At 36.2% G+C, this 12,131-nt stretch overlaps 1 protein-coding gene across 1 annotated transcript; it reads left to right on the top strand.

The window, feature by feature from the left end:
* The first annotated feature begins 4,525 nt into the window (after nt 1-4,525).
* Nucleotides 4,526-6,184, top strand: LOC141834137 (putative receptor-like protein kinase At5g24010). Its single transcript, XM_074721589.1, has one exon. The coding sequence runs from the start codon at nt 4,608-4,610 to the stop codon at nt 6,027-6,029; it is 1,422 nt and encodes a 473-aa protein (XP_074577690.1). The 5' UTR covers nt 4,526-4,607; the 3' UTR covers nt 6,030-6,184.
* The last annotated feature ends 5,947 nt before the right edge of the window (nt 6,185-12,131 follow it).

Here is a 12,131-nt window from a genome sequence, read left to right as displayed (position 1 = left end):
ATTAATACAACACAAAATAAAAATACAAAAACATTGAAAGTAACAACTTGTTGGGATACAATCAAAGTCTCACATTGAAAATACATGAAAAATATCATGGGTTTATAAGATGAAAGATATTTCTATTGGTATGAGGTCCTTTAGGTTGAGTCCAAAAATAAAACTATGAGAGCTTAGGTCCAAAGTGGATAATATCGTACCATTGTGGAGATATGTTGATTCCATTGGTACTAACAATTGGTATCAGAATCATGGTCTATGTAGAGTCATGTGGGGACCTTCAGAAAAAATGAAGGAGGTAGGAGAGGTCCGGACCTGGACCATCAAAATAATGGCAGGGGGCTCCTAGTGGTCATTTATTTGAGGGGAGGATTGTTGGCATACAATCAAAGTCCCACATTGAAAATATATAAAAAAGATCATGAGTTTATAAGATGGAGGATATATCTATTGGTATAAGCCTTTTTGGTTGAGTACAAAAATAAAATTATGAGGACTTAGGCCCAAAGTGGACAATATCATACCATTATAGAGATATATTGAATCCATCGGTACTAACACAACTTAATTTACAAATGAAAACTTTTCTTTGCTTGCTGTTGAATGCTTTTGGAATGTCTCATAGAGTCTGGAAATGCAACAATACTCTTATCCAAAACCCTCAAGAATTGGCTGTGAAACCTTTCTCGAAACCCTTCTTTGTTCATTCTTTTTCTTGTCAATCAATATTAGAAATATCGAGCGGAATAAAGAAAAGAACAATAAAAACAACCGCAAGATTTTAACATGGTTCGGCAACCCCCAAGTCCCTACTCTACCTATGTCTCAATCATGAATACTAAGTTTTTCTCCTTTTCGGAAATCTTCTAGAGGCAGAGAAATGTCTTACACGTTTGTAAGGTAATCACAAGTAGAGAAAAGATATGTAAATAAAAGCACAAACGATAAAGACAAACTCATGATGAATCGGTTGGAAATCCTAAGTGTGGTAACACTCTTCCTGGAGCTTCCCGAACCACACGAGCAAAGTTTGGAACACTTTCTGAGCACAGAAATGAAGATGGATGATTTTAGTTGTTGTCAGAAGAGGCTGCCTCAAGTCCCCTTTTATACAACTCTATCAACACTCCTTCAGTCGATTGGATGCTCCTCGACCAACTAGACATTTGCTGACTCATCTGCAAACTTGATCCTTTTCAGGCAAAGTTTTGGCCTTCCGGTCGACTGGAATAACCTCCGATCATTTGGAACTAATCAAAACTCATCCATTGACTGAACCGCTCGAATTTGATAAAGTTCACTCTAGGGTCAACTAGAAGCTCTAGGTGGTCGATCGAAAGCTCTAGGGTCACCTGAAACTTCTAGCCGCTTGGAAATCTCTAGGGTCACCTAGAATGTCAGGTCGCTTGGAAAGCTTTAGGGTCACTTGGAGCAGTCTGCTCTTCTAAACTTTGTCTAGTTCTCTTGAACAAGCTATGATCTCCCAAGTCTTTGTCCGACTACTTCTTCCTATAACACAAACATGCAAGCAACATGCAAAATCTAGTACTTGATTTACCTAACTTACTAGGTTCACTTGCTTAGAGTTCACTCCTCCAAGACTTCTCTCTTTGTCAAGTGTTCAGCTTCTAGTTGACCTACCTTGGACTTAACCTAGTTCCCAACTAGGTTTACCTCATTCCCAAATAGGCCTTCTCATGCTTAGCCCTGCTTGAATTTTCACTACCTGATTCTCAACTAAGACTTCCACCATCTAATTCTCAACTAGGACTTTCATTACCTAGCCCCGCTAAGACTTCCACGATCTAGTTTTCAACTAAGACTTTCACTGTCTAGCTTCACTAGGACTTTCATTATCTAGTTCCCAACCAGGACTTCTCACCACTTAAAATTTATTCCCTTAGGATTTCCCACCAATTTTCAAGTATCTCATTCTAATTGGACTTTTCACTCACCAGGCTTCAAATCAAACTTGAATTTCTTTGGACTCTCAACTTGATCAACCTTGATCAAGTTATTTGACCACCCTTGATCAAATTCTTAAACATTTTATGCAAATTAAATCATCAAAATACTGAAAGTCGATTGCACCAACAATAACAATCTTTACCTTTTAATATTTGACAACGAATTTATATTAGATCCCAAGCAACACTTCTAGTACTCAACTTGGACCTCGTACCAATTGTATTATTAAGGTACCCTTAAGGAATTGAAATTATTGTCTCTAGCAACATCACAAGTATCAAAAGTCAGCCTTGAACTATCCATGATACTAACCATATTTTGACAAGATTGGATACAAATTCAACATTGAACTTTGCTTCCCCTTAATGATCCATTAGGGTTTTACTATGTATCATTTTGATATGAACTCCTTAAGTTAGGTTCCTTCCCCTAACTTCAATTTTCACCTTATAATGTGATTTTACCACTAAGAGAAACACCTCTTTATCAAAAAAAAATTATTTACTAAATTTTTATATGAAAAGTTTAAATCTCTCCCTTAATTTAATACTTTTCAATCTCAACCATTTCCTCCTAAATTGCACTAATAATGACTATTTTAATCCATAAAAGAGTTTAAATATTTATCTAAGTGTTTTAATAAGGTTAAGGATGAAAACATATTGATTGAGAAGTGGATAAATTGAGATTATAAAATTTCAATTGAAACTAAAATTCTATCTATTAATCTATTAAATAGACCAATATTGAAATTTGAAAGTGTATATAATTACAATTTAATAAAATTATTTATAATATTTTTAAATTTTGAAGTTTCAAAAGTTTTTTTTACCCAAAGCATACTACACTATTCTATGGAGAAAAAATGTTTTTTCCTTTTATTATTATTTTTTTTTTTGCATAAGCATACTACATTTCCTTCATGACATTCTTGCCACTTTCATTCAATTTTTTTATCATTACGAAAATTGGATTTTGATCCTTTTTCATAAAACATGGTACAAGGGTTTGTTATTATTATTGTGAAATATCATTATGATATCCATTAAGACATAGTTCAGTGCCATACAAAATTTTCTTCATTTTTTTATTTTTATGTGTTAATATCACTACATTACTATGACAATATTTCTATTATTTGCATGTATTTTCGGTGTATAGAAAATGAAAAAATAATATTTTATTCTTTCAAGAAAAAATATTATCAAACATTTTTTTTGACCTTTTCTAAATATATATGATTCGAAATTATCTTGGTATTAATTATCATATCAATATTCATTTAATTTTATTATTGAATTATAATCGATTAATTTCTCTTAAACTATAATATTTTGATTGACTTTAACTAGTAAATTAAAAGATATATTGGCCCAAGACACGGTATAATAGTAGAATTATTGATGGATTCTCTATAACATCATAATTTGATTCTCTACTAGAACATTTATATTCTATATCTACTAAAAAAATTATTAAAAATAATATAAAATAAAATTATATGGTGAATGAAACGATTCACAATTCTAATATTTAGATGGAGCATAACACTCTATAATAATGAATCAATCATGGAAATTGACTATTGGTAGTCTTGAGTATTTTTTAGATTTATTGATCAGTGAGAAATTTTTATAGAATTAAATCAGTCGTCTTCAAAATTTTGAATTGATTCTAAAACTAAAAATTTAATTAAAATAATAATAATAATAATAGGAAAGGACTAATTTAAAATTAATAGCTTTTAATATTACCGTAGTATTTTTTTTTTGAAGAATTTATTTAATTATTTTACTTTAAAAATTATTTTTTAAAACAAATGATTTATTATACTAATTCTTCTAAAAAAAGTAGAATCCGTCACCTTACCGGTTCCATACGATTGGCCCTACGACTATTTGTGAGGAGGTAAATTGAAAAATTATAGTTGGTCATGATACAAGAGGGTTTTACCTGACTTCACCAAGATTTAAACCCTTATCCTCTTCTGCAACTCTACTGCGTCGTAACCAACTCAGTTATGCCTCAAGGGTTATTATACTAATTCGATATAGTTTCAAATAAAAAAAAAAAATTGAGTCTCATGAACTCAATCCCTAGGGGTGACCGGCCCGGTCCCACGGAAATTTTCCACTGACCACCAGGGTAAATCGGGTATGCAAACTCAATCCCTGGGGGTGGCCGGTCCGGTCCGTTTCCCACTGATCAACCACATCCTTTGGGTAAATCGGGAAGCGCATACAGCGGCCAATCCAGATGTTCCTTTGATTGTGTTCCCCATTTGAAAAATTTTTTTTATAAATATGTCGTTATATAGTTGGATCCTTGGATCACAACTCGGATCCTATTAGTTTCAAATAAGGATGATAAGATGCATTTATAATATAATTAACGAAACATCAATTACAAATTATATTTCCGAAATATAATTTTTATTGAGCGACGGACGCGTCATTGACTTGCTAATGGTGGTCGTCGGGTCCACGACGCGGAGTCGGGCCTGGAAAGTTTTTCCGGATCGCGTGACAGCTGGCTCGCACCGAAACCAGCCAATTCCATCTTCCACTCCATCTCCAGCCTCCGCCCATTTCTCTCCCCAATTCCATTCCTTTCCGTTGATCCTCGATTTCCTTCCTGCCATGGCGGGGCGTCGATGCGCTAGCGATCTCGCTGACAGCCTCGTTTTCTTCCTTCTTTTCTCTCTCGTCCCCACCCAATCTGCTGCCATTTTCTCTCCGCCAGACGACCACCTGATCGCCTGCGGTGCCACCTCCGCCGCCGCCCTCCCCGATGGCCGCTCATTCCTCAGCGACTCCGGCCTCGCCACCACGATCCTTCGCTCCCACGGACGCCAGTTCTCCCTCTCCAACCCATCCGCTGATGCCGACCCTCTGCACCGTACAGCTAGGGTCTTCACTTGCCCGTCCTCTTACGAGTTCGATATCAAGAGTAAGGGGGTCCATCTGATCCGCCTCCACTTCTACCCCTTTCAGACCCCTGAATTCAACCTTTCTTCGGCACGATTCCACGTTTTGGCCTCGGAGATCACCCTCCTGTCCGATTTCGTCGCGCCGAGGCCTTTGTTGAAGGAGTACTTTATCAACTTGAAGGAAGAAAAGCTTGTCATCTCATTTTATCCTGCCGACAGGTCCTCCTTTGCCTTTGTAAATGCCATCGAGGTCGTCTCCGCTCCCAAAGATCTCATATTGTACCCAGCGAGGTTAGTAAAAGCCGAGGAAGTTGCAAAATTTGATGGGCTGTCGAAGCAGGCGTTTGAAACTCTGTATAGGGTTAATGTTGGGGGTCCGAAGGTGACGCCTTTTAATGATTCCCTATGGAGAACGTGGATTCCTGATGGTGTTTTCCTAAAGCCTAGCTCTGCTTCAGAAATTGTCTCGTACAGCGGAAGAATTAAGTACCAGGAATATGGTGCGAGCCGTGAAGTGGCCCCGGACCATGTGTATAATACGGCAAGAGTGATCAATGGTGCCGTTCGTTCTGGTTCCAATTATAGCATGACATGGGAATTCCCCGTGACTCCTGGTTACAAATATCTGATTCGAATGCATTTCTGTGATATTGCTAGCTTGACGCTTTATCAGCTCTACTTCAATGTCTACATCAATGGGTACATGGCATATGAAGATTTTGATCTCTCAGATTCCACTCGGTTACTGGCTTCACCACATTATGTAGATTTTGTTTTGGATGTTGATATTACAGAACTTTTGAGCATTAGCATTCAACCATCGAATCAAAGTAGTCCTTTGTGGATTAGAGGATTGTTGAATGGACTGGAGATAATGAAGATGAACAACACAATGGGCAATCTTGATGATGAGTCTCCAGTTATCTTGTTTTCTGCTAATCCGATAAAGAGAGGGTTGGGAGCTTTTCTTCGTTCCCTGACTTGTGGCTTTGCATTTGTTAGCTTGTCTGCGATTGCCTTCATGTTGTTCTTGAGGTGGCGATCTGAACAAAGGAGTCATGCAGCTTGGTCACCTCTACCTGTGGATGTTTCAGATAGTAAACTGACACCAGGTAAGCTGGTAAACTTCTGATGAAATAAACGGACTGATGTATAATATTTCTAAGGCTTGTATGGCGTGCATGTACACTTTTCTTACATAAATTACTTTCATGTTATATTTGGAATGTATTGCCCACATTATTGGATGAGTCTGATCCTAAATAATGGTTTGGTACTTTTTCAGTAGTCTTATTGTCCAGCAGCTTGTAGATGCTAGCTGTTTAACTTATTATATATGACTTGTTTTTTATGGGAAATTTGGCTCACTTAGTTGGGAAAACACTGGTGCAAACGAATTGAAGATTAGTTATTGTCGAGTTCTCTGATTACTATCCTAGGTACAAGTCTTATATATGAAGCATGCACTTCGTAGTAACTCTTGATGTTTTAAAACTTTTTATGCTGTCATTACTGTGGTACTAGTATTGCAAGAACGTGTAATCATAACTGCTTTCTTTATCATATTTGGCATATTGATTTAGCTATATTATCAGTTAAATGATCTGTGAGCTAAGCACTCATTCCAGGAAGGTTATGTGTTACTTTGAGTTGTTGCTGGAAATTTCACATCTTGATTGAAAACAGATCCAGTCATGCATCTCTGGCTTCTGCTTATTCTTCAGTTGTAGTTGTCATCTTTGGATAGTTCTATAGGTGATTAGAAAGAACTACTGACTAAACATTTCTTGACTTACCATTTGGAAACAAATTATACAACTGATTGACCTAAAATGAATTGCAAATTAGTGTTGATATATTCCCAATCAAATTGTGATGTCTTTTTCAAGATTTTCTAATCCAATATGCTTCTGCCTTCCTCATTTTACTCAGTGAACTCATACCATCATTGAAAAAAGAAACAAGAAATGCAAATCATGACATCAGTTAAGTCATGGCACCAAGGAAGCTCATGTCTGGCTCTTTAGGGAGGGATACTTTGAAACTTAAGCATGTCAGAAGTGCTTCACTTAACTATGTGATAGACATACTTTACTCTCCTGTTAAATGTGGGATCCTCATTGATATATCTTGAATCCTAGTATGTAGTATAGAGTCTTTGACTGATCGAGCATTTGATGGTTGGAATTTGATCTACATATGCAATCTAGGGATGCCCTTTTGGTCTCATACTAAAGTCAAGGTTTTGAAAGTTGAGGTTGGATTTTGAAGATCAGAGTGGCCCTAGATATGCATTGGTTTAAGTTTGAGTTCCTGATAAATTCAGGCTACCAAGCTACAATCATAGACTCACCCATGCATTCTTGTTCAAGCAATTGGAATTTTGCTTGCTTATAATCAGAATTTCATTGTCATTGCATGGAAGTAATGTAAAAGAAATTAATCAATCAACAGTTGAATGCATTTCACTCAAATCTAATAATTGCCAAAGGAGCTCTCATGAGACACTGTCAAAACCCTTGTATGGTAATTTTACTCTGTCAGTTGAAAAATGAAAAATGAAGGGGAGCTTAGCAGCAACAATAAAGTTGTTACCGTATGACTTGGAGATCATAGGTGAGTTTCGGAAACAATCTCTTACAAAGCAGGATAAGACTGCGTACAATACATCCTTCACCGGAATTCCATATTGGAGAGTTTCATGCATCAGACTGCCTTTAGTTGAAAGATGGAAATTGCATTGAATAATTTTCCTACTTGAGCTTACTAGAGGGGGACATGATGAAGATAGCTTATATTGTTTTTCAGAAGTATGCATATCTCTTATGTCGTAGTAGAAAAGAATGAAAGAATAGATGTCACCACGATTCTATAAATTTTGATTTGAATCCAGTTATATATCTTGTATTCCTGTATTTTGTGTTCTGCCTTGTTTTCACATCTTTCCTATCCAAATAAAAGGACTTTGCTATTCCCTTTTTTCTTATTTCTAAACAACACCAAACAGAGAACTGTCTCCTTTTCTCTTCAGCTGCCACCTTCTCATTTCTCTCCTCCACAACTAAGGATAAGATGTCTCTGTGACTTGTAAAGCTCAATATGCATAACAAAGATAACCATAGCAGCTAAAAAATCAGCAGTTATCTAAAACTGATCAGTTAACATAACAGATCTGAGTATATATTATGAGCACTCACCAAAACTTAACATATGGTTGAGAAATAGATGGTTGATACAGAAAAAGGAGATCTGCAGAAAATTTCATATTTCCAGCTTGATCGAACATGCTAAGTGGCTTGATTTATCTCAGTTTGTAAGCCAGCCATCACATTAAGTTTATGTACTAAACAGAGATTAGCAAGCTTCAAGAATGAGAAGAAGTTTGCCCTCGGAGTATAGTGTGGTGGTAAGAGATAGGATTGCTTTCCTTACAACAAGGGTTCGGATCTTACGTTGGGCATTTCTGAACGCCCATAGAGTTCGAATCACTGATGACGTTGGACTACCTATCAGGATCCATTTATATTTTTCAGATTTACTTGGTGGTCTGTCTGTGAGATCATACCATCTACCTCTAATATTAATCGGACCGTAAGAATTGGATGCCTGGATTAACCAAAAACAAAGAATGAGAAGAAGTTTTGCTAGTGTTCTATTTAAAACCAGGCAGCTACTTTTAGCATTGAGTTGCAGAAGATGAACACTATGGAGGATATACAAATGTTAGATAAAAAGTGTTAAATGTATGGAGATGAAATAGTATCATTACTCTCTATCAACGTAGACATGCTTTGTGAAGATTTTATTCAATGAGGCAGAGCCACTTCTAGTGCTCATCACTAAACAAGAGAGAAAGATAGCATAGCAAAGTGTCATTTTGCACCAAAAACACCAAACATCAAAGGTCTTTTCAGAATCATGATGATTTATAAGATATTTTTCAAAAACATGAATGATAAATATCAGGTTAAGAGTCTTAAACCTAGTTCTTTTATTACCTTATAATTAATAGATGAAATCCAAAAGGGGCTCTTATTTTACCTTGTATCATGAAAATATCTTTATTGTAGTAATTTTGGCCAAAATAATACTCAAAATTACTAAGTAATTATAGTCAAAATTATTTTAATATTAAATAAAACTACTTAAATATTAATAAAAATTATTTTAATTCAACTAAATTGATTAAATATTATTGGAGGAATTTATTGGATCAATTGCTACTATTTGAGTATTCTAATTTTTACCAAAATTACTACAATGTAGAGTAGTTTTGATTGTTGGAAAAATGAAGCTCTAAATATGAATATGAGTTTAGTCACTTTTGAGAATTTTATGGCATGCAGGTTACGTTGATTTATATTAAATCATAACTTAAATGTTCTAAATATATATGGATGAGAGATTCTCTCTCACATGTGCGCCCGTAAGGGGTGTAGATCTAAGATTCGGATTGCATTAAACCAGTTGATTCGTGTGCAAGCGAGTCTTGCACGCAAAAATTGCCCAAGTAGACCCGTCAATATTTTGCCACATGATATTTTTCATGCATACCTAAGAGTATAAAAATGATCGACTTGTAATCGGAAGGTAACGGTCGACCATTGATGGCCAATTACTGGCGTATTGAGGATCCTCTCTTGGGCAGAAGAGGTCGAATAATCGATTCATCAATTAGCAAACAACTCCATGTTTCTTTTTGCTCACCATCTTCTTTTGCTTCCTAGTGATAGCGTTCAGTTATACATTTAATTCTCTACGTACAACCAATACTTAATTGCGAATGTGGTCAAATCGTTGTACCTTAAAAAATAGACATCTGATGGTCTCTAAGTACCGATGAAGGGGATGAATTTGTTTTAAGAAAATTATATTTAACATAAGCCTCGACAATGGACACTCCTCTTCACTCGATAGTTTGACACTCGACCTACTTAGGTTGCCAACTTGATAATCAGCCCACTCAGTAATCGACACTCGACCCACTCGGGTTGCTCGACACTCAACCTTCTCGGGCCACTTGATAGCTTGACACTCGACCTACTTGACAGTCGGCTACTCAGCCTATTCAACTCAACAACTCAACACTCGATCAGCTTAGACATTCGGTCAGCTCGGCTCACTCAACACTTAGTCAACTCGGGCACTTAGTAACTTAATCGTCCCAGACAACTCGACCTTCCCAGCTTGACAGCCTTGAGTTCAGCATGTCAAATCCATCTCGGCATATCTGAATTTCAAATCCAATGATTTTTAAATTATGTAATTTTATTATCTTCTATGCAAATATTAATCAAAATTATCACAAGCTAGAGTAGTAATTGTTTGAAGCAGTTTTAACCAAAGCTAGCTACTCTAATATGCAGAGCAACTTTGATCAAAGTTGGTCCATTGTTGTTAAAAATTTCATAAGTCAACGTGGTGAGGCTATTTGTAATACTCCTTTGTGGTGAAACTTTTGGCATCTATATAGATGCTTTGTTGCTTTTTTTTTTCTGGTGTTGGGCATCTTCTCAAAACAACCATAGTATGGCTATCTGAAAAACACTTTTCTATTTCTCCATCCTCGATCTTGTAGTGTTTCATTCAAACTATGATATGCATTTAAACAACTTGATTAATATGAACTTTATAAAATTTAGAATGCAAGAATAATCAATTATCAATATGATAGCGACCAAGTTCATTATATAATTAAAAAAAATACCAAGAGTATATAAAATCCAACAAGCTAAAGGTTTCATGATTATAAGTTGACCTATAATGTGTACCTTTAGTTCGCAATAAGAATGTGCTATAGCTTCTTTATAATCAAATGGAGAGGACCAATTAGTGAATCTAAATGACTTGAGAAAAGTCTAAACTCATTGTTTTAGAATACAAGGAGGACAATAACCTTTTTGTCTACACTAAGGTAGGTACCATTTGCGGCAAAAATAGAAAAGGGATAGACATAGGGCTGAAAAACTTGAAGGAGAAGAGAGCCTACAAAAATATTTTGAGGTTTTGATTGGAAGAAGATATTGATCCTCAAGAAAGGTGCAGTGATCCTAACACAAGAGGATGTGGTAGGTGTTATCTTCGTGATCTCTTTCTCCTCCTTTCTTTAACTTATTCTCTTCTAATTGATCAAACTAAAAAAAGAAAACGAAAAACAATCTTCATGCTATCTCAACCTCAACTCATTCCAAGATTGAATTGTTGGTTATTTTGACTCCATTGGCCATGGAGCAACCAGGTGGTCCATGTATTTGGAAGTTTCAAAACCATCAGCACCCATGACTCCATGTCTTTACCCATGACTTCATGTCTCTTCAAAAAAATATTTGACGATGGTAGAGATTTTTTGGGGAGTAATATATATGTTATAAATTTGGTCCCTGGTCCCTGCTCCATAAGACTTCTTTGAGAGCAAAATTATACTATCTAATTTTGTGGAGCAAAGGGCTAGAAGCATCAGATTTTCGCAGCCTTGTAATCTGTGCTTAGCCTAATGATTTATGATCAAATAAAATGATAATCCCAGTCCTCACATTGACTCAATCCCTGGGGGTGATCGGTCCAGTCCTACGAAGTTTCCCATTTGTGAGGGTAAATCGGGAAGCACACGTAAGCGGCCAACCCAGATGTCCAGCATCCTTTGATTGCGATCCTCATTTGGAAGAAAATTCCTATATACATCGTAGTTGGGGATCGAACCGCGGATGACAACCTGGATGTCTAATAAGTTAGGATTTTATGCATTTTTAATCGATTCATTTTAGGTTTTTGCATGAAAATAAATTATGAAATGAATCGATTTGATTTTAATTGTCCCATATTGCATAATCTGAAGCTTAATTTTAATTTTCATGATTTAATGGTAATTTTTGCATTAATTGTGTTTTAATTGATTTTAGTGCTCAAATCGGATCAAACTTGAGCTCAATCACGATCAAATCAAGCCAAATCAAGTCAATTTGCCCAAATTGATCAAGCCCACATGGAGGACATGACTTAGATCAAGCCCGATCAAGATCCCTCAAATTTTTGGAAGCCCTAAGCTGCCCTAGAGCTCAGATCAAATCTGCACCACTGGATTTAAAATCAAGGGCTGAGATTCTTCAATTAATCAGCCGTATAAAACCTAAAATTAAACCCGATGAACAGTGGCTCGCCGACACTGTTCATCGTCTCCCCCCGCGGAAGCTGCTCTGCTCGGCGACGTACCAGACGGCGAAGTCCCTTCCTCCCA

Source organism: Curcuma longa, chromosome 8 (assembly GCF_044706935.1).
Source record: "Curcuma longa cultivar G26 ecotype Majalengka, Jawa Barat chromosome 8, ITB_CL_G26_1.1, whole genome shotgun sequence".
Classification (NCBI taxonomy): domain Eukaryota; kingdom Viridiplantae; phylum Streptophyta; class Magnoliopsida; order Zingiberales; family Zingiberaceae; genus Curcuma; species Curcuma longa.
This window is presented reverse-complemented; position numbering and strand designations above follow the sequence as displayed.

Bases quoted from the DNA above. Each gene is read 5' to 3' on its own strand.
- LOC141834137 (XM_074721589.1), top strand. From the start codon at position 4,608: ATGGCGGGGCGTCGATGCGCTAGCGATCTCGCTGACAGCCTCGTTTTC.